Source organism: Stenella coeruleoalba, assembly GCF_951394435.1.
Source record: "Stenella coeruleoalba genome assembly, chromosome: 10".
NCBI classification, from domain to species: domain Eukaryota; kingdom Metazoa; phylum Chordata; class Mammalia; order Artiodactyla; family Delphinidae; genus Stenella; species Stenella coeruleoalba.
In genome coordinates, this window is record NC_137156.1 from 59350036 (window position 1) to 59372564 (window position 22529).

Consider the following 22529-nt stretch of genomic DNA (forward strand, 5'->3'; position numbering starts at 1 on the left):
ATGGGCTCTGGGGGCTTGGGGTGGGGGGCAGAGCTCACCTTGGGTCCCAACCCCAGCCAGCAGGTAAGGCCCAGTGGTGAGGAGGGAACCGGTGATGGGCTGGATCAGGGCTGGAGAAAACTGACCAAATTACAAAGCAAGTGTCCAGGGTCCAGGAAAGTGGACTGGGCTTGGGGCCATGCCAGGAGATACAGGAGGGCCAGGACAGGCTGACAGGGAGACAGAGGCTGGGCCTACCTGACACTGAGAAGGGTGGTCAGGTCTCAGGCCACACAGGTTCCCAGGGCACCCCCAGGTCCCCAAGAGCCAACTTCCATAGCCACCAGACTAATTCCAGGCCCCTACAGGGATTGGATGGACGAAGGTGCTGATGAAACTACAGCCCTGCTGGGGTCTGGCTCTGGAGCCAGCTAAGTGAGGTCCAGAGACTTCAGCAGGTCCAGGAACAGTAAACTGAGAAGAAGCCAATGGAAGAGGCCGGGAGGGGCTGGATTGGCTTCTTCTCTCTGAGGACCCCTGAATGTCCTTCCAGCCCCTCCCACCACCATAGGGATAAGCATCTCTTCAGGTAACCCTTAAATGACCTCTGCCCGCACCTTGGTCCCCAGGTTCTCGGACTCCCCAGAACAAAAAGCCTGGCAGACACAGGTGACAGAGTTCAAAGCCCTGTGGCAGGCCGCTGAGGTGGAGCGTGACCGGCTCACCGAGTTCGTCACCGTTCTGCAGAAACGGTAACACCTGGCGCCAGGGATGCACTCTCACGGGCCTAGGTGGGCTAAGGGTGGGCAGCCTGGCCCAAGGGCATCCCTCTTGGACAGAGGCCAGGCCGCGTCCATGACTGGGTCCACCTCACTGGTGAGTCTGGCTCCCACAGTGTTGGCCCCGGGCATTCCCAGCCACATCTCACGTGACCCTCAAGTGCCCCTCTGTCTCGGGGACCCGTTGTCACACTTGTGGTTTGCCCTGTCCTACGTGCCCCCCGTAGGACAGTTGCATGCAGGTGGCTGTGAGGTGGGCATCTCAAGGGAGGGACTCTCTGCAGTAGGTAAATCTCTCTGCAGTCGGATCAACTCACCAGTAATGAAGATCTTGCGTGAGCATGGCACGGCACTCGGTGTCACTGGCGGCTTTGGTGGGAAGAAGTCCCAGGCTAGACTGAGGTCTGGAATTACAAAGAGGAAGAGAGCCACTGATAGATGGGGAGCTGAGACTTCCCTGGTTGGGGGAGGAAAGTATGTGGCCCAAGGCAGTGGACCAGGGGGTTTGGTTTCCTCCAAGGGGTTGTTGACAGATTTCTATTCAGATAAATCAGTGTTCCTTGCTCAAGTGACCCTTTTGGCAAGAACTGTAGGTGCCCAGGCCAACACATGGCCCAACCATGTGACCTCCGCACTGAAAAATATCAAGGACCACACTGAATGTCTGCCTGAACAGGCCGTGTCACATGTCAGTCAGGGCTCTTTGGTGACAGACAATAGAAACCAATTCTGGCTAAATTAAGGGAAAGGAGAGTGTGGGAAGGTGCTGGCCGACTCCAAAGTACTGCCCTCCTTTGCAGGGCAGAAGAGGAGCCCAAGAAGATCCAGGGACCTTGGTAGCAGGAACCCTTGAGTGGTCTCTCCTGGGCCACTGGAACTATGTAGGCCCAGTGGCTTTCAGTTCTTGTGCCAGTGGTTTCTAGGAGAGAAGGTCTAGCTGGCCTGGGGTGGCTCACACATCCAACCCTGGACACAGGCCAGGCACCCTGACTGGAAGGACCTCCAGGTGCTGACATAATGGAGGAGGGGTGGGAATTCCCTGGCTGTCCAGTGGTTAAGGCTCCGCACTTCCACTGCAGTGGGTGTGGGTTCGATCCCTGGTCAGGGAACTAAGATCCTGCATGCCGTGCAGCGCGGCGAAAAAAAAAAAATGAAATGGAGGAGGGGCAGCTTGCCAAAGGGAAAGATGGAGTACAGTCACCAAAGGAGCTGGGGTGCTGGGATGGCCACTCCCTAAGCAGTGAGGAGTGGTCAGCTTTGTTTTCTTTTCAGTAGAAAAGAGAGGATATGAATTGCAGACATGCTCAAGCAAATGAGAAAAAGTAACATTAATTCTTCTTCTGTCATTGAAATATAATGGAGGGCTTCCCTCCATTATATTATATGGCGCAGTGGTTAAGAATCTGCCTGCTAATGCAGGGGACACGGGTTCGAGCCCTGGTCTGGGAAGATCCCACATGCCGCAGAGCAACTAAGCCTGTGCACAACTACTGAGCCCGCATGCCACAACTACTGAACCCCGTGTGCCTAGAGCCCATGCTCTGCAACAAGAGAAGCCACCGCAATGAGAAGCCCGTGCACCGCAACGAAGAGTGGGCCCCGCTCGCTGCAGCTAGAGAAAGCCTGTGTGCAGCAATGAAGACCCAATGCAGCTAAGATTAAAAATAAATAAATAAATTTATTTTAAAATAAATTAATTAATTAAAAAAATATATATATAGTGGATAATACAAGCCTCTAACCTATCCAATGGAAGAAATATACCCAATTATGACTTTCTCTCTCAATTCCTTTGAGTTTATTTAATTTATTTAATTATTTATTTTGGCTGCGCTGGGTCTTCGTTGCGGTGCGGGGCTTCTCCAGTTGTGGTATGTAGGATCTTAGTTCCCTGACCAGGTATCGAACCCCGGCCCCCTGCATTGGGAGCGCAGAGTCTTAACCACTGGATCACCAGGGAAGTCCCTCCTTTGAGTTACACCTGAGCTTTGGGGCGGTGGATTTGTGCATCAAGGTGACTTGGTTATCTACTGCTGCACCATCCCAAACCCAGTGGCCTCAAATACGATGGTTTATTCTTTCTTACCATCCTGTGGGTGGCCTAGGTAATTCTGTTTCACATCATGCCACCTGGATCACTCACATGCCCCGTTCAGCCAGCTCAGCAGGGGCACCTCCATTCTCCTGTACGTGGCCTCTCTCTCCGTGTGGTGCCTCATCTTCCAGGGCCTCTGGGATGAGGGTGGGGCAAGCAAGGCGCCTAGGGCACAAAATTAAAGAGACACTCACTCTCAGAGTCACGCGTGTGTGATTCTCTCTCAGCTGATACCTAGAGCTTTGGGGGAACTGAATTTTATTTAATTTTCATTAGTTTTTAGTTTTTTTCATTCGTTTTTGATGGACCTTTAGGTTATTTTAGTCTTTTGCTTTTGCAAATAAGTTTCAAGGAACACGCTTGAACGGGTTGTGTTAGTAGCTGTATACTATGTTGGCAAACAGTTTTGTGTTGGTAGTTGTATTCTTTCCAAAATTGTTACCATTCTGTTCCTTCTTGACTCTTCACCAAGGTGGGAAGAACACTTCCTCCAACACTGCACGTACGTATCCAGGCTTCCGCTCTGATTTGCATGTGTGTATGTACGTATGTAATCCTTTGCTTGGGTGAGATCTCTTGGGACAGTCCTGGCCTTCTAGCTGAGCCGTCAGTAGCACAGAAGTCTGAAATGCCATCCCTAACCACAAGAAGGACCTTAGCCCCAGCCTCAGTGAAAGTAATCAGACCCTTTAGTAAAATAACCAAATAACAAGTTCTTCAAGGCCCATGAATTCATGACAGGCATATACAGAATAATAATAATAATAACAAACAGAAAGCAATCACTAAATCCAGGAAAAGCAAGCAAATAAGAAACTGTAATCATGAGTATACTGCCTGTCTGAATAATCTTCCTAACGTAACCCCTTGTGGTAGACAGGATTTTGTCCTCAGTGCCCTTCACCCCACTCTTGTGCCTGTGAATACTTTATGTTATATGGTAAAAGAGACTCTGCAGATGTGATGATCGTTATGGACCCTGAAATAGGAAGATTATCCTGGATTACCAGGTGGGCCCAATCTAATCACTTGAGCCCTTAAAGCAGAGAAATTTCTCCAGCCCGGGCCAGAGAGATGCTTCAGAAGAGGTTAGAGTCAAAGCATGAAAAGGGTATCTGGCTGGCTTTGAAGATGGAGGGGGCCAAGTAGCCTCTAAAAGATGAAAGTCACCCAGCTAACAACCAGCGGGAAACAGGGATTTCAGTCCTTCAGTTGGAACTGAATCCTTCCAACAACTTGGACGAGCCTGGAAGCAGATGCTCCCCTGGAAACTCCAGGTAAGAGCCCAGGTCAGCCAACACCTTGATTTTGGCTTGTGAAACCTGGAGCAGAGAAACCAACAGAACCTGCTGAACTTCTGACTTACAGAACCATGGAGCGATAAATCTGTGTTGTTTTAAGCTCAGTTTGTGGTAATTTGTTACAGCAGCAATAGAAAACTAATACACCACCTAACACTAATTGAGCCAAAAAATGGTAGTATAACTACATCGCGAGGTGAAGAGGCGATTCTGTTTGGCAAGGAGAGAGTACTAAAATAAAACTAAGTTCTCATGTTGCCTGACAGGAAGTCAAAAGATTATATTTAAGACTTAAAAAATTAGCAGCATAAGCATCTGTAGAAATATGGCAGTAGTGGAAGAAACAGCTCAAAGCGGTAGAAGTGGTTGCTTCTGGAGAGCAGAAATTGGGAGTGAGGAGGGGCGGGGAGAGGCTGTGTGTTGTTTTGCTTTTGTTTTTTTTCACTTTAAGCCTTGGAGAGAACGATATGGTTTTAAATGCACATTCCTATATTACTGCAATAAAAATCAGGAAGAACGAGTCCCATGCCCACTGGTGTAAGCTGTGCCCACCTCTCTGACAGCCTGAGCAGGTGGGGTGCCAGGGCTTATGGCAGACCCTGCTCTCTCATCACCAGGGTGGAGGAGAGCAACAGCAAGCTTCTGGAGTCAGAGAGGAAGCTGCAGGAGGAGCGGCACCGCACCGCGGTGCTGGAGCAGCACCTGGAGAAGATGCGCCTGGAGCCTGGGAGGACGTCAGCTTCTCAGAGAGCAGCCCCCAGGAGCAAAACAGGTGGGGCTGAGGTGGGGCCGGCCCGGGGTCACATTGGGCCCACGGTGCTCTGGGGCTCCTGGTTCTGACTCGGGGGCCAGGGGGGAGAGGACACACAGCAGCAGGGGCAGGCAAAGCCCCACCCTGACGGAGGGGCTGACCGGTGCTGCTGACTGGCTCCTCCCTCTTTCCTGAGCTCCTTACCTTTCAAGGGCAGGACCCTAAGGTTGCTTGTGTCACTTATGCTTTCATCCCATTGGCCAGATCCTAATCACATGACCACACCAGCTCCAGAGGACGGTTTAGTTGTCCTAAATCAAAAGGTTAGTTCTAGGGCTTCCCTGGTGGCGCAGTGGTTGAGAGTCCGCCTGCCGATGCAGGGGACGGGGGTTCGTGCCCTGGTCCGGGAAGATCCCATATGCAGCGGAGCGGCTGGGCCCGTGAGCCATGGCCACTGAGCCTGCACGTCCGGAGCCTGTGCTCCACAACAGGAGAGGCCACAACAGTGAGAGGCCCATGTACCTCAAAAAAAAAAAAAAAAGGTTAGTTCTACTGCTCTAACACAGTGGTTCTTAAGGTACAGTCTCCAGACCAGAAGTGGCAGCGTCTTGTGGGGCTGGGGAAGTGAGGGTGGGGGATGCCAGAATCAGAAGCCATTTCTGGGGAGGAAGAACCTTCGGTGTGAAGAGGATGAGCCTGCCTCTCTCCAACATCCCCATCCCAACCCCTCCAGGCTCAGGAGTAGAGGTGTTGCCCCCCAACTTCCCTGCCTCTCAACACCCCAGTACTCCCCCGCCCCCAGCCAAGGACACTCAGATTTTTTCCCAGCGCAGAGATCAGAACGTTTCAGGAGGACATTCCAGAAGTAGGACACAGAGGGGGAGTGGTGTCAGTCTCCCACCAGCAGGGCCAGGGCTCCAGGGGCCTTCCAGGAGCTGCTGAGAGTCCAGGCTGGGGAAGATCCTGGGGACTTAGCCCTGCTGGGCTTGCAGAAACAGGTCCCTTAGGAATGTAGTGTCTCCAGGCCACGGACTCACCTCCTGCCACGTGGCGGGGCTCCCAACTAGGGACGGCTAAGCCACAGCAGGGAAAACCACTTTGGTCCTGCCTGGACGGGGAAGGGCAACTGCCTGGGGAGAAAGTGACCATGTGGCTTCTGTCCATGCTGGCCTGTGACATGGGAAGAGCACCGCCCCTCTTGGGGGCATAGCACACCCCTCCGCCTGTACAATAGGGAGCCTGACTGTGCAATGTGGTCCCCCGTGGCAGTTCCATGCCAGTGGGGAAGAGAACAATAAACCAGCAAAAGATGGTAGGTCAGATGGAGGCGAGCGCTGTGGCTTACAGCTGAGTATAAGGGGACAGGAGGTACAGAGAGCAGCTGTCTTCTACGGGGCGGCCACCCTAACTGATGAGCTGATGTCTGAGCAGAGATGGTGGAAGGGGGTGAGGATGTGGCATAGATAACAGAGGGAAGAAGAAGTGCAAGGGCCCTGAGGTGGGCGCACGGCTGGAGACTTGGAGGTAGTGAGACTGGATCATGGGGAGGGGAATATGTGGTGAGGTAGGGAAGTCACGAGGTGCTGAGGAGGTGGTCCCATCACACAGGCCTTGAGGGCCAAATGTGTATTCACTGTGGCCTCACAGAGCTCTAGAGGCAAGAACTATTATCCTCACGTTACAGGTGAGGAAACCAGCTCAGAGAGGTTGATGATTTACCTGGGGCCACACAACAGGAAGTAAAAGCCAGGTCTGCTGGTGCCAAGTGATTTCCCCTGCGCCATGCCACCACTGAGGGCCTGTTCAGCACAGACGTTTTCTGATGCTGTGACAGTGCTTGAGTTCCCCACCAGGTGGGCTTTGGTTTCTTTTTCTGAGCACTCTTTGTCCCCTGGCCCCAGCCACCGTGGATTCCCTGTACGTATGGATGGAGACTGGAGGTGGGGGACCCAGTGGTAAGAGGGCATCAGATGCGGTGACAGCCTAGACTCAGACTCGACCTGCAGGCCAGGCCTCAGGCCCAGCTGCCTTCCAGAAACTTATAGAGTGCAAATATGGAGAGAGTAGTGAGAGGAACCTCCTTGGTACAAAGCGGGCAGTCAGGGCCTGGAGGAAGGCAGCCCTTGTCCTGCACCTTGAAGGAGGTCTAATGTTTCAACAAGTGGAGAAGCAGGAAGTGGACAGTTGCGGGTGGGAGAAGGAAGTGTTAACACAGGGCCATGGCCTCACCACAGAAAGTGGCTGCTGCTGCCCCACAGGTGTGCCCACCTCTAACACCAGGCACAACCCAAAGGAGAGTGAGAGGAAGGACCCGTCTTCTGCACAGATCTCCAATGTGCCCGTGGAATCCCAGATGGAGGAGCTGATCACCAGGTGCTCCCTGCCCTGTCTTCCTGAAAGGGTGGTGGTGTCTGGGTGGAGGTGTTTTGATAGGCAGAGGGATCACGTCCCTCCCCCTTTGACTTCTATTTGCCCAGAAGGCTGGTCCTGCTGGGTCCTGGGTTCTAGGCCTGTAATTCAGTAACTGGCCATCAGAGGGCAGAGAAACCCAGCCATAACCCTAAAGAGCCCATGCTTCCCAAGAGAAGTTTTATCAAGTGTGGGTCACTGAACCCACTTTTCTCATTCAATTAAACCTTTTTTAGGTCAAATGCAGTGGTGGGAAAGGGGGAACCTCTATAAATTAGTACTCATGCCTGAGGCAGCCAACATTTGGGGGAACGACTGGGTACCAGGCCCAGTAGCTGTGGCTGGGCCCAGACAGGAATCCCACATGGTATTCTCCCAAGGGTCCCTGAGAGGAGTTCAGAGAGTACCCTGAGTCTGAAGAGCTGGCAGCCTTTCCCAGGGCCCTCTACACGCATGCACACACACTCACGTGTGCCAGCTGAGCCGCGCTGAGCCCTCTTCTCTGTGTGGTCTAGGCTGGCCATCCAGGTGGAGGAGAACGAAATGCTGAAGGCTGCCCTAAGCAGTGCCCTCCGGGGAAAGGAGGAGGACTTCCGAATGTACCATGAGACCCTGGGCCAGGTGAAAGGGGTCTTCCTGCAGGCCCTGCGGCAGCAGAAGGCAGACAAGCGCTAGGATGGCGGCCCAGTGTCAGCCTGGCTGGACGGGGCAGCCTTAGGCCTTGAGAGGACGAGGCTCTATCTGAGGACTCCATCTGCTCCTGGAAGCCAACCTGGGGCAGCCAGCTGGGCCCCTTCTCCTAGAAGAGGCTCTCCAAGGGCAACAAGAGCCAACATCCCATGGCAGGAGGGCAAAGGAGAAGCCCTGGGCACGCTTAGCGATGGCAAGCGAGGAGGCCAGTAGCCTGTCGGCATCAGCAAGAGCTCTGGGATGAGAAGCCGGCTGTGAACGGACAGATGCAGTCCCTTGGGCAGGTGCTCACTGCCCTTGTCCTAGAGCCTAGCGGGGGACCCTGCATGCCCACAGGGCTCCACATGTGCAGGAGAGCCCAGAGGGCTCCAGGCTGGGAGCATCCCCTAGGCCGCCCAGCCCCGCCCCGCCCCACCTCCCTCACCAGAGCATCCTCACACCCCACTCCTACCTCCATTGCTCTATCTGTGGGCATCCCCACCCTCTACAGACTTGGGGGCACCGTGCTCCTAGCCACCTTGTCGGCCCACCCCTTAGGGTCCTTCCTTAGGTGCAGACCCTCAGGCTTGTAATAATAATGATGATTTTCATGATCACCACAGCTCCCAGTGAGTGGGCACCTACTGTGGAAACCCGATCCCATCTAGACCTCTAGTAACCCAGGGGGTTGTCACCCTGTTTTACAGATGGAGAAACTGAGGCTCACAGAAAGACACGGAGCTAATATTTAACGCTGGCCTGCATGCCTGCAAAAGCCAGGGTCCTCCGGCAGATCCGAATACCCAGGGTGGGCGTGCCTAGCCAGTGCTGGGCAGCTCTGTCCCCCTGCCAGCTGCCCCAAGAGGCACCTCTTTTTGCTTCCAAAAGGCTGCAGCTGGTGGGTGCTGGTGGCAGAGGGCAGAGGTGGGGCCGGCTTGGAGCTCTGGGCAGGGGCATTTTGAGGCAGTGGGTCCAGGCGAAGGCATAGTGTACCTGCCTCACCACAGCACAGGGGTGAACTGGGAGGGCTGCTGCAGGAGAGCCCCCAGGCCCCTCTGTGACTGCCGCAGTGTCACCCCTCTCAACTGCAGTTACTGCCATGGGGAGGGGTGGCTCCACGGAGGGTAGCCACACACCCCGACCCCAGACACCCTGGCCACACCTGGGCACACAGGGGCCCACACAAAGACACAGGTGCACACAAATACCTAGACTCAGAAGCATGAGTCATATGTGGACACACATGTTCCAGCAGACAGTGCTGACTCCACACTCACGGGCCCTGCCTAGCCATTTCCCTTCACGTGGGATCAGAGAAAACTTCCTTCACAGGGAAACTGAGCACCCTTTCATCCTCACGGCCTTCACTACACTTGCTGGGGGTCTCTAGACCTGTCACCCCATGCAGGGTTGGGGCTCCGAGTAGCGGGGCCAGCATGGAGTCACTCCTCAGCCCCATCCCCGAGGAAGGGCTCGAGCAGACAGGGTCCCAGAAGCCCCAGGTAGCTTCCCCCATGGAGGGGGTTCGCGGTACGTATGCCGCATATGTGAGTCACTGCACAAGTGACACAAGTGACCGGTCTTCACGAGCGGGAATGTGCGTCCACACACACACACACACACACACACACACACACACGTGTGTGCTTAGAGCAGGTCTGCTCCATTCCCCCAGCAGAATCCCTCTTCAGGACTCACTGAGTTAAAAGGTGCCAAGTGCTAGTGCAGCGGCTGGCACATAGTAGGCGCTCAATAAACGCCAGCCCACAGTATTACGTCTATTAGTTCCACAAATACTTGTTGAGCAATTACTCTGCCCTAGGCAAGGGGGTGCCAGGTGAGGCAGACTCAGTCCCCGAGCTCCTGGAAGCCCCAGATCAGCTGGGGAGACAGATTCCCAGGCCACCATCTACCGAGCCAGCTGGCCATCAAGCAGTCATCGAGTGCCAACTGCATACCAGCCTCTCCAGGCCTGTGAGGGGCCCGGAGGCGAATCTGACTTGCTGCTGCGGCCTTCAGGGAGCTGCCTGTCCAGTCAGAGAGGCGTGGGAAATAGAGCGCCGCGACGGGGCGGGATGGGTTGGGGGTATGCAGAGACAAAGCCGCATCTCAGAGCCTCCCACCTTTCCTGTTGGCTTCCGGGCTCAATGCCCAAGTCTGGGTGGGGTGAGGCTGTCCTTCCAATCTCCCTGGGGTGTGGGTGGGTAAGGGGGTGGGGAGGGGAAGGCCCAGGAGAAGAAAGGGTTGTCAGAAGGACCAAGGGCTGGGGCCCTGAAGGTGGGCCAGGCACGGAGCGCGGCAACCTGGTCTGTCCAGGTTAGTGCCTGTGGTCCCTCCTGAGCAGCACCGCCTGTCCCTGCGGCCCTGAGGAGGACCTCCCAGCCCTCAGGCAGGTGGGCAGCAGGTGGGCTGGACCTGCCTTTCACAGATGGGAACGCTGAGGTCCCTACCCGGAGCCACAAGGTGGTGGGAACGGGAGACGGGTGCCTGGAGGGTGGACGAACAGCAAGCAGTGAGGCCGGGGGTGGAGACGCCTCACGTGAGGACTCTCCCTGGCCGCACGCCAGGCTGTGGGCCTGGGCGCTCAGGTTCCGACACTGACAGCTGAGACCCGGCTGAGCCATGGGTGTGGCTTGGCCACTGTCCCCTTGGGGGCCTTTGGGGCACCACAGCCCAATTGGACAAGGCTGCAGTCTGGCTCAGGCTGATTCAAGCCCCAAACACGTCCCCATGTCCCTGGGCCCTCCCCTGCTCTCAGGAGGCCAGGTCAGGGGGGCCTGCAGCAAGAGGACTCCTCTGGGCCCTCGCATCCGGTGGCCAGAACTAGCCTCCCCATCCCCTCCTCCAGCGAGCTCACGGCCACCCCACAAGGAAGTCTCTGCCCACGCACCCCCTCTCCTGCACACACACCGTATCTCCTATAGTCCCTGAGCCTTACACACACACACACACACACACGCCATAAACAACATACCACACACACACACTTTCCCCGACTTTTTACTTTGAGCGACAACAAGAAACAAATGAAAAGGACTTTGAGACTTGAGAGAACTGGCCCCCTGCCCATCTTTCCCAGTAGCCCTTGCTGGTCTTAGCCCAGTCACTTCCTGCCCCTCGTTTTGTGGGCACCAGGTGCCCTCCCCTCACCACCCCTCACTCGGGGGAAGCTGGCCTCAGGCTGTCCAGCCCCAGGTCCAAGGGGCCTCCCTAGCCCTCTACCCGCCTGCCATCCCCACAAGCCAAGCTCCCTACAGACCCCACCGCACGCGGTGGCCCGGTGGACCCCTCCTCCTGCTGTGTGTGAGCGCTGCCCGTCTTGGCCTCTGGAGCGAGGGGTCTCAGCCTCTCTAACAGCCTCTCTTTATGAGCAGTTCAGTGAGCCAGGCCCTGGCCACGGAGTGAGCCATCGAATCCCCCCAGGAGCCCAGTGAGGTCAGGGCCGGCAGTGTGCCCATTTCCAGATGAGTATCTGAGGCGCAGAGAAGTGGGTTGCCAGCAAGGCGGAGCTCAGGCTCGAGTCAGCTGGCTGTACCTGCGCTCCTAACGGTGAAGCCAGACCACCCCGTCTGCCTCCCAGAGCCATTCTCCTGGAGCCTCACGAGGGCACCAGCTGCATGGCCGGCTCAGGCTGCTCTCAGCCAGCACCAGGTGTGGGTGAGCTGGGTTCTTGCCCCCGCAGGGCAATCAGCTCCAGAAGCTCCTGCGGCTGAGCCAGTGACTTAATCTAACCTCCTGTTCGTCAGTTTCCCCTTCTATCAACTGGGGAAAATGGTAACAACCACTTCCCTAGAGGTTGTGGTGACATTAAAAAGAGTTAATCCAGGTACAGCCTCAGAACTGTGATTAACTTGTTTCTCCTCTAACAACCACTGACTCTACCTCAGGACTCTACTCGGGTGCCCCACCTCCTCCAGGAAGCCCTCCTTAACGCCCACAGTCTGGCTCAGGCACACCCCCTCCCCGACGCTGGCCTCCTCTAGCACCCACGATCCATGACTGCAGCCCACACGCAGCCCCTCCAGTGCAGTAATCACCGTTCATGCTTCTCAGGGTCAGGGACCCGCCGTGCAGGCCTCCGTGTCACTCTGTGGGGAGTGTGTGCTGAGAGGAAGCTCGGCGCCTCCGGGTATTGTGGGAAGGGAGGGCACTCTCCCTCCCAGGCCTTGCTCAGGCCCTGGAAGTGCCCCTGCTGAGGGTCGGGGTAGGAGAACACTCCTTCCTCCTCCAGTCTCCGCTGAGCCTGTGACTGGGCTCAGAGGGTCAGCACGGGCTCCAGGACCTGTCTTGTGACTCATGATAGTCCCACAGCTCCTTCCACCCTCCAGACCCTGTCCCCCACGCACATGCATAAACAGGCCCTCACAGGCTCTGAGATCCTCATCCCAAAGGACCCCAGAGTAGCTGGATCCCTGGGTGGCACTGGCCTTGGGGAGGTCGTGAGGGACCCTGGCACACTGCCCACCATGGAGCTCCAAGGTCCTGCGTCCAACCATGCATCCGTCCAACCAGCTGGGCTCTGAGGCCACGGTGGGGTGGCCTTCAGGATACCCCCTCTGTGTCAGGTAGGCTGCGCTGACGCCTCAGCTGCCCCTTCCCCCCACTCCCCTCCCCCAGAGGAGTCCTGCTTGCTTAGGAACAGTGCTGTCCGCCTCCACCCTGCCGTGGAGAGGATGTCAGCCACTCCAAGGACCCACTCAAGTGACCCTGCTAGCTCCCCTCCACCTGGTCAGCTCCCTATGGGACAGGGCTGGGGTATGGGGCCCACATGTCTCTTGCCAGTTACAATTCCACTAGGCAAGTCAGTCCACCCCCAGGCACTGATGCCTGGCCAGCCAGGATTCTCTGCATGATGAAATGGACCAGGGCAGGGGGCTAGGTGGGTGTGCCATGGGACAGCCGTTGGGAATTCACATGTAAAGGTGTGCGCTGGAATTCATGGAGCTGCACGTGAAAGTGTGTGCATGGTATGAGCATGTGTCTGCATGGTGGGGGCGTAGCTCACAAGCCTAGAGAGGCCAGCGGGGGCCACCTGGAAAGCTTCCTGGAAGAGGAGAGTCCTGGCCAGCAGTGAGAAGGAGACACAGGCTGTACGGACCAGGGGAGGGAGGTCGAAGTGAGGTCCAGGTGTCCCTGTCTGAGCCTGTGCCAATGGCCACCCCTTCTGCCCCTCCCCAATCCTCCCTGCAGCTCCCTGTGGCCAGCAGCTCTGCAGCACTCAGCTCTGCTCCACTTCGCGCAGCTCCGCTCCAGAAAGGCCACCTCCTCCCTGCCCTCCTCCTCCCCCACCCCTCCTGCTGTCACCACTCACCGTTCACAGCCTCGAGGGCGTGGGGACCCCAGAGCTGGACACACCGCACCGGGGCCCCAGAGCCCAGCTGGTCGGACGGTCGCACGGTCGGACGCAGGACCCCAGAGCCCCGAGGTGGGCAGTGTGCCAGGGTCCCTCACAGCTTCCTCAAGGTCAGTGCCAGCCAGGGATGTAGCCACTACGGGGTCCTTGAGACCTGTAGAGCCCACCCCAGGCCCCTCATCGCAAACCTCAGGCCCCAAAGTGGGCTTTACTGCAGGTATACCTCAGGCGGGCAGGTCAGTGGGCAGGGGGCACTCCTCTGTCCACAGGCTGGCCCAGGTCTGGGGTCTATCAGGAGAGGTCCCAGGCTGGGGGCCAGCCCTGGCCTTGCTCACAGAGGCCTCACAGGGGACACCCGGCACCGGCCACGGGGAGCTAAAATTGGAAAGTGGAGAGTGGGAGGCAGCTGACAAAGCTATTTCGCAGGCTCTTCACCGTGCTCCGGTTTCAAGCTTCTGCTCCCTTAACCCGATCCTCAGGCCCTCCCTACCCCCACCCGGCCCGTGGGGAGGTGCGTCAGCCCTCAGGCCGGCGGTGTAGAAGTCAGGTCCGGCAGGCCGCTGGTAGGGGCAGGGGCAGCGGACGGTCTTCTCCGATCAGAGACTGCAGGGGGGCTCACTGAGAACACTCAATCCTGTCCCTGGTCCGCTGTGTGACCTTGACAGGTCCCTGCCCCTCTCTGGTCCATGAGCCCTCCATCTGTGTAATGGGGAGAATGCCGACTGTGGCGGCCCAGGAGAGCCGGTTTCGGAATTGGTGAGGGAGATATAGAGGATCTGGGGCGGGAGAGAGGGCCATGCCAGCCACCTCGCTCGGCCCAGCCTGAAAGGATGGCCACGGGTCAGGCCGGAGCAGGATAGAGAGGGCACAGGTGCTAGCTTAGGTCCGAGGGATGACCCAGGAGGACTCCTGGGGATGAGCTAGGCCCTGGTAGGAGGGAGTGGCCAGGCTCACCCCGAGCCCAATGCTGGTCAGCACCTTGGGCAGCGGCCAGCACGCTCCCCGGTGTCTGCCTGGCCCAGCCTAGCCCCACACCCACTACCCCAGGGCACTTCCTCAAATAGCACAGCCTCCAGCTGGCATCCAGGGCCTGGATACACAGAGCACTGAGAGAGTGGGCAGGTGTGGCCACGGACACAGGCAGGAACCAGGGATGTGGCAGGCTGGGGCTCAGGGGCTGGTTGGCGTAATGGGGGTCAATGAGAAGCTATAGGCTAGACCTCCCTCCTCCCGTGGGGAGGTCACAGGAAGTAAAGGCAGCTCAGGAGGGTATGGAATCAGAGAAAGGGGCCTGGAGGAGGGGTGGATTTGTCAGGAGTTGAGAGAGACTTCCTGAGGGGAGTGGGAACCCTAGGGGCCAGAAATATGACTGAGGTGATGCAGAGGGAGTTTCTCCACAAGAAAGTCATCTGAGACCTTGGAGGAGCAGTTTGAGCAGAGGGTGGGGACCGGCCCACCTGAAAGGTATGGAGCAGTGAATGAAGGTGTAGAAGGCCGGCTGAGTGAAGACAATGCTTTCAAGAGCCTTCAGCGGGAAGGGGGAGGGGCCGAGAGTAGCGGCTAGGAGGGGGCACCAAATGGCAGGGGGCCTGGGAGGAGTGGGACATGGGCGGGGAGAATGGTGGCATGAGATGCCCAAGGGGCTGTCACTCTTCAGAATGGGGACCGCTTCACCTCAGTGGGGACCATGAACTGGGCTAGGCAGGGCCGGGGGGCAGCGGTGCCCTCACCCAATCTGTCTCCCTCAGCCCCATCCAGGCTATGGGCGTCAAGACGGCCTTGCCCGCAGCAGAGCTGGGCCTGTACTCCCTGGTGCTGAGCGGGGCCCTAGGCTATGCTGGCCGGGGCCTCTTTGAGGCTTCACAAGGTAACAGCTGGGCCCCGGGACAGAGGGGTGGGACCGTTCTTCCGCTGGGGGTCTCAGGGCTCCACCCAGCAAGGCCAGAAACTTAGAGCTCCAGACTCAAGGGCAGTCCCTAGGCCTTGGGGTCAGGGGGTCGAGTCAGATGCAGCCACAGGGAGACTCAAATGCAGAAGCACTGACAGAGACCTGGGCAGAGCCAGAGAAAGAGAGAGAGTGTGTCTCAGACACTCAGGGATACAGAGACCTGGCCCCAGACACACAGTGAGACCCAGAGAGAAGCAGAGGCGGAGAGAGACCCAGGCCCTCTCCCATCCCCCGAGGGTGGCATCAGCCTCGCTGTAGAGGCAGGTGTGGGTGCGAAGCGCCCTGAGACCAGACTCTGTTCTCAGGTGGGGCCCACAGGAAAGCCTTCCGGGAGTCTGTGCGACCTGGCTGGGAGTACATTGGCCGGAAGATGGTAGGTCCCCCACAGCGCAGGGTCCCTGACCGGGGTCTCTGATCCCTGGCCCATCTCTCCTGTCCCAAACCCTTCCCCGCTCTCCCCTGTTCCCAATGGTCCCACATAACAGAGGGCTGGCAATGGGGAAGGTCTCTGGCTTGAATTTTCAGCATCTTCAGTTTCTCCACGGGCCCCTCCTCTGTCCTCCTGGGGCCAGATCAAGCCTGCCTCAGACCCTGCTCATTTAGGAAACAAACCGAGACGGGCTTCCGCAGGGCCTCCAGCACCATCCTCCCCAGGAACAACGCAGTAATGGTGGAATGTCAGGCAATGTGCTGGACAGAGGGGGAGCTCGGAGCAGCAGGGCAGCCCACGTGGTGCCCCTCATTCCTCTCTACCTACCTTCCTGGTACTTCCCTCAGAGGGGAAGGCAGGGACCTCAGCCGTTGCTCTCCTCTAATGCACAAGAAGACTCTGGGGGCAGGGAAGGGGTTGAGACGCTGAGCAGCCCAAGCGCCAGCCCACTCTGCCCCCACCCACCTTAACCTGCCTGGGCCTGCCCCAGGACGTGGCTGACTTCGAGTGGGTGATGTGGTTCACCTCCTTCCGCAACGCCATCTTCCTCGCTCTCTCCGGACACGTGCTGTTTGCGAAACTCTGCACTATGGTTGCCCCCCAGGTGAGCTGGACCTGAGCCCCCCCCTGCCTCCCCCTCCCCCTCCGCCACAAGGGTTGCGGGGAAGCCATTGGGCTCCCACCTCCGTTCACATGGAGAGGTAGACGAAGCCTCCTCCCCGTCCACAGCTCCGCTCCTGGATGTACGCTGTGTACGGGGCCCTGGCGGTGGTGGGCACGATGGGCCCGTGGTACCTGCTGCTGCTGCTTGGCCACTGCGTGGGCCTCTATGTTGTCTCACTCTTGCACCAGCCCTGGCTCTGTCTCGGCCTCGGCCTGGCCAGCCTCGCCTCTTTCAAGCTGGACCCCCTCATCTCCTGGCAGGTGTGTGCTGGGGCGGGGCAGGGGTGGAGGGTGCAGGGATAGGACCCCAGACCTCTCACCCCATCCAAAACGTTTGCCTCCTAAGTCTCCCCAAGCATTTCCTTCACTTTCCCACCCGTCTTCAAGCCTCTGACCATGGAGCGTGCCCTGCCCACAAGGTGGTCGCCTCCACCGCAGCAGAGACACGTCCAGCTCCTTCCCTGCTCTGCCCCAGCACTTATGAAATTGGCCCTCGGTGGCCAGTGTTGACGGGCGCTGGCAGAGAGGGTGACGGCAGGACCGGGCTGGGCCCCTGCAGGAGGCTGGGTGGGCTTCCCGGAGGCAAGGGGCCCCCTGGTGAGCTGGCGGCCTGTTCTCTCCCATCCAGAGCGGGTTTGTAACAGGGACTTTTGATCTTCAAGAGGTGCTGTTTCACGGGGGCAGTGGTTTCACGGTGCTGCGTTGTACCAGCTTTGCGCTGGAGAGCTGTGCCCACCCTGACCGCCGCTACTCCCTAGCTGACCTGCTCAAGTACAATTTCTACCTGCCCTTCTTCTTCTTCGGGCCCATTATGACCTTTGATCGCTTCCACGCTCAGGTGAGGGGACACCCTGTGGGCTCCCAAGACAGGACTGCGCCGCCCCCCCCCCCGGGCGGAAGTGAACGCCCCTCAGACCCCAGAGGGGCCCGTGTCTCCACTCTCAGCGTTGCCAGGATGAAGCCGCGTCTCCCCTCACCCTCGCATCCCCAGACAGCTAGCTCGTGACTCACCGCTCAGACAGGGCTCCTCGCGCAGGGCTTACCTCCCCCACTCAGACCCTAGCCGTCCCTCAGGTGAGCCAGGTGGAGCCGGTGCGGCGAGAGGGCGAGCTGTGGCGCATCCGGGCCCAGGCGGGCCTCAGCGTGGTAGCCATCGTGGCCGTGGACATCTTCTTCCACTTCTTCTACATCCTCACCATCCCCAATGACCTCAAGTTCGCCAGCCGCCTCCCGGACAGCGCCCTCGGTGGGTGCGCGCCGGGCCCAGAACAGGGATGGGGTCGGGGCCGCCACTTCAGAAGGACGGACCCTCTGCGCCCCAACGGCGGCGGAGTCACAGCTGGGGAAGCTGGCGCCCCGGGGGACAGCACCTATCGCAGGGTGGGGGAGCGGGGATTTAGCCTTTGAAACGCGTGGGACTTGGAGGTAGGTTTGCCCCGTGACGCCGGGCAGCGGTACCAGACAGAGGCCGCCCACCTCGCCGGGGCCTGGGGCTGATTTCCCCAGCCGGATAGGGTCTCCCTGGGGCCAGCCCCTCCCCCCAGGGCGTGGGGGCGGGGCCTCCGTGGGGGCGGGGCCTCCGTGGGGGCGGGGCCTCCGTGGGGGCGGCCGGGGCGCAAGGACACCCCCACCCCCACCCCGAGCTGGGGAGAGAGTGTCCGTAGGGGAGGGCAGGGCTCCACGCCTCCCCTGGATTTGGGAAGACCCGGGGCGGGATGGGGGACGGGAGGGGAAGGTCGGTGTGATGCCCCCCGGGCCGTGACGACCCCTTGTCCCCAGCTGGCCTAGCCTACTCAAACCTGGTGTACGACTGGGTGAAGGCGGCCGTCCTCTTCGGCGTCGTCAACACCGTGGCGCGCCTCGACCACTTGGACCCGCCCCGGCCTCCCAAGTGCATCACAGCGCTCTACGTCTTCTCCGAGACGTGAGTGCGAGGTCCAGGGACTCGCCTCCGGGATCCCCACCTCCCCTTCGCCTCTTGCCCCAAGCCCCGGAGCTCATCTCCTGGCTGATTCCCACCCGTATGCTCTCCTCCCACAGGCACTTTGACCGTGGCATCAACGACTGGCTTTGCAGGTGAGTTGGGGTGGGGTGGGATGTCACAGCCATCCCCCAGGTGGCTGAGCAGGGCCGTGGCCAGGTGGGTCCACGTCTTCAAAGATCACCTCTGGGCCAGAGGAAGCAGGGACGGAGGGAGGAGGTCATGGCAGAGGTCGAAGTGAAAGACAGAGGTTTGGACTTGGGTGGGGCCCCTGGAGGTGAGAGAAATGGAGTGGAGACACACAGCAGGCAGCCTGGACAGCACCTGGCCGTGGATTGAGGGCATCAGGAGGGAGAGGGCGATGACTCTCAGGAAGTCGTGTGCCCGGAAGGACTCTGGTTGAAGGAGCTGGCAGAAGGGCCTGAAAGGAGCGGTCAGAGGAGCAGGAGAAAAGGCAGGACCGTGGGACACCCTGGAAGCTAAGGGAAGACCATCCTGGCATGGTAGGGGCAACTGGGTCAGATGCTGCTGGTGTCAAGGAAGCCAGAGACTGAGCGTGAGCGTGGGTGGCGTGGAGGTTCTCAGCCTTTCCCCGGAGAGGCAGGGGCGGGGAGGAGTCGGGGCTGGGGACGTGGAGGACAGAGGAACCGCAGGGTAGTTCCCGTGTGGACAGCTCCTGGAAGAAGCCTGGTACTGAAGGGGGACACACAGAAGTGGCCGAAGGGAGAAGTGGGTGTTTTAAAGACGGGAAATAATGGGACATGCTTGGGTGCCGAGGGGAATTATTCAATAGAAAGGAGGAAGTTGGCAGCGCAGGATAGAGGGGTGATTGATGGAGTGAGCTCCCTGAGAAGGGGAGGAGGCGATGGAACCAGGCAGAGCTCTGGCTTCGGCCACCGAGGAGGAAGAAAGGCCAGTGTGGATGCAGAAGAATGGCAGGTGAGTGTGGAAAGGTGAGGGATTCCTCCTGAAAGCTTCGGTTTTCTCCATGAAGTAGGAGGCAAGGTCATCAGCTGAGAGACGCAGGGTTGGGGATGGAGGGAGGCACACAGATGCTGCCTCTCTCCTCCTGCCTAGATCACCACACCCATTCACGCGTGCAGGAGAGATGAGGTGGAGTAGCCACGGCAGAGCCTGAGAGAAGATGCTGGCCAGAGAAACCGTGGCACTAACAGCTCAAGTGGGGTTGGCGGTAGTGGGTTTACAGATTCTAATATGTGAAGGTGTGGGGTTTTTCCCATCAGGGCTTCGCTTCCTGGGTGCAGGTGAGGAGAAAGTGGGTGATTGGGCTTTCCCAGATGGGTGAGAAGGAAGAAGTGAGGGAGAAGGGTTTTTAGGTTATTTGTAATGATGACTCATTGAATACAGTTAAGAAGGGTGGTAAAAATAGGAGGGGGTCACAAGATGAGGAAGGTGGGGGGGAGGTCAATGAGATTGAAGAAGTGGAGCTAGGGACTCAGGTCAGGTGGGGGGGGCAGGGTGAAGGATGGGAATTAGGAAGGAATCAAACAAGTGGTGCAAAAGTTGGGGTGTGGCCATGGGAGTGGGTGACTGAGGTGGAGTGGAAAAGAAACCATTGGTGAAACGAGGAGGTCAAGGAACAGAGAGGCTGGTTATGCAATAGGTCTTCTATTGAATTTATTTAACAGATATTTATTGAGTATCTACTATGTGCCAGGCACTGTTCTAGGCACTGGGGATACAGCAGTGAACATGACAAAGGCTGTGAACTCATGGAACTTACAGCCTAGTGGAGAGAAACAGACCATAAACAGGTTAAAAAAAAAAGATAATTTTAGAGAGTGGTAAGCGTTATGAAGAAAATAAAAGAGTGTAATGGGGTAGAAGCTTCTTTAGTTGGGGTTTGGGTAGGCCTCTGTGAGATGAGCTGAGACTTGAGTGATAACGAAATTTGGAGAAGGGAATTCCAGGCAGAGGGAACAACAGGTGCAAAGGTCTTGAGACAGGAGCCAGCTGTGTGTGTCTGAGTATCAGAAAGACCAGTAAGGGGACAGCATAGTGAATGAAGGGGAGAGTGGTGGGTGATAGGTCAGGGTGGGAGGCAGAAACCAGATGACGTGGGATCTTCTAGCCACAGGAAGGTGGTTGAGTTTATTCTAACTGTAATGAGGAGCTATCGCGGGAGGGTGCGATTGTGGAAGTGAGGTGAGCTGGGTTACACTGTTAAAAGATGCCTCTAGCTGCTGTGTGGACAACGGACAGTAGGGGGCAGAGGCAGAAGCAGGGAGATGACTTAAGAGGCTCTTGCAATGATCTGTGTGACAGGAGATGATCCCCTGGACTAGGGTGGTGTTAGTGGAGGTGATAAGCAGTGCTCAGGACCGAGTGGAGCCCGTATAGCATTTGCTGGTCTGGATGTGAGTGGAGAGGGGAATTGAGAATCCAAGATGGTACCAAGGCTTCTGGCCAGCAACTGAATGGATGGTGGTATCATTAGCTGAGATGGGAATGAAGTAGGTTTGGGCAGGGATGGGGGAGTTGGTCCTTCATGTGAGATGTCTGGTAACAGTTGGATATATGAGTCAGGAGAGAGACTAGAGAGACAGATTTGGGGCCTGTCAGCATAGAGACAGTATTCAGAGTCTGAATGAGATCGCTTGGAGAAATGAAGGCAGCTAGAGAAGACAGGAAGTTCAAGGCTGAGCCCTCCACATTTTGAAGTTGGGTAGAGGAGAGGCAGCCACCTGAGGCCCAGGGTGTTGAATGTGCCCAGGATGATAGCGTTGAGGAAGCTGCCCCCGTGGTGTATCCTTTGCCCGTCTCCCACCTGCCTTTCCCCACACTCCCAGCGGCCCCTTTTCCCGCCTTGCCTGCAGGTACGTGTATGACCACGTCGGTGGGGAGCACTCTGAGGTGATCCCAGAGCTGGTGGCCACTGTGGCCACGTTTGCCGTCACCACTCTGTGGCTCGGACCTTGTGATACTGTCTACTTGTGGTCATGCCTAAACTGCTTTGGCCTCAACTTTGAGCTCTGGGTACAGAAGCTGGCAGAGTGGGGGCCCCTGGCACGAATTGAGGTGAGCAAGGAAGGTCTGGGGCTGGGTTGTCTGGGGCACTGGAGGGGGTGGCACTACTGCTCTCTGGAGTCTTCCAGCCACACTTGGCTGCCAGGCCAGGACTTTCTCACTACCACCCCCCTCCGGGTCGTCGGGGCAATGGCCCCCTCTGTGGGTACCTGGCCCTCCCTTCCCTCCTGCAGGGTCGGGGGGCACCCAGGCCTGGCTGCGTTGTTCAGGCCCTGCCCTCTCTCCAGAGTTCAGTTTCCCATCTTTTAACAATGAGGGAGAGCTGACCGGGGACTCTCAGGGACACAGGCATATCCCCAGGACCCAGGTGGCCACCTAGGCAAGGCCTCTGACCCGCCACGTCCTCTTTCCCCTGGGCCTCTTACCTCACTGCCTATGTTGTCCTGGACCCAGCAGGCCTCTCTGTCGGAGCAGATGTCCCGCAGGGTCCGAGCCATCTTTGGGGCCATGAACTTCTGGGCCATCATCATGTACAACCTCGTAAGCCTGAACAGCTTTGAGTTCACAGAGCTGGTCGCCAAGCGCCTGCTACTCACAGGTGAGGGACGGGGGATACGGAATATGCCAGGTATCGACCTCAAGGACTGTGACCTCCTGAAATGTCCCCACCCCACCGCAATTCCCCAGGGACTCAGCAGGGAGGCACAGTCAAGCGGGGAGAGAGAAGAGTCACTGGGGGAAAGGGGAGCTGCTTCCAGGCGCGCATGACCTCTTCCCCACACAGGGTTCCCCCAGACCACGCTGGCCGTCCTGTTTGTCACCTACTGTGGTGTCCAGCTGGTGAAGGAGCGAGAGCGAACCCTGATGCTGGAGGAGGAGCAGAAGCAGGACAAAGAGAAGTCGGAGTAGGGGAGAGGGGGAGACGGATGGGCTCTGCTCAGCTGTTCCTGGGAGGGGCCCGACTGATACAATAAAAGACTTTTTACCGCGCTTTGGCTCTCCCCTGCCCCTTCGTCCAGCAGTCTCCTGGCTCCCCGTCCAGGCTGGATGAGGAGCTGGAGGTTCAGGGAGGGGACTCAAGCTCTTGGCGCAAACAGAACGTGTAGGAGACACACGTGGAGGGCAGAGACCACCGACCTTGGCAGCCCAGCCGCTGAACACGGAAGCCCCAGGTCTTCAAACC

At 58.0% G+C, this 22529-nt stretch overlaps 2 protein-coding genes across 2 annotated transcripts in view; both read left to right on the plus strand.

Annotated features, from left to right (window-relative positions):
• Positions 1 to 8095, plus strand: part of CCDC13 (coiled-coil domain containing 13) — a 29191-nt gene extending 21096 nt beyond the window's left edge. Inside the window, exons 12-15 of the mRNA XM_079933923.1 lie at positions 609 to 731; positions 4772 to 4926; positions 7164 to 7278; positions 7830 to 8095. Of these exons, the coding sequence (XP_079790049.1) occupies positions 609 to 731; positions 4772 to 4926; positions 7164 to 7278; positions 7830 to 7989 (553 nt within the window). The 3' untranslated portion in view covers positions 7990 to 8095. The remainder of the gene's footprint in view (positions 1 to 608; positions 732 to 4771; positions 4927 to 7163; positions 7279 to 7829) is intronic.
• A 7002-nt stretch (positions 8096 to 15097) lies between these two features.
• HHATL (hedgehog acyltransferase like) lies at positions 15098 to 22330 on the plus strand (the record flags this gene model as incomplete). The annotated part of the gene is made up of 11 exons (XM_079934583.1): positions 15098 to 15203; positions 15590 to 15657; positions 16205 to 16318; positions 16444 to 16638; positions 17006 to 17215; positions 17452 to 17623; positions 18157 to 18301; positions 18418 to 18453; positions 21196 to 21397; positions 21803 to 21944; positions 22131 to 22330. 11 exons carry the CDS (start codon positions 15098 to 15100, stop codon positions 22253 to 22255), a joined length of 1515 nt encoding a protein of 504 aa, XP_079790709.1. The 3' UTR covers positions 22256 to 22330.
• Positions 22331 to 22529: the final 199 nt, after the last annotated feature.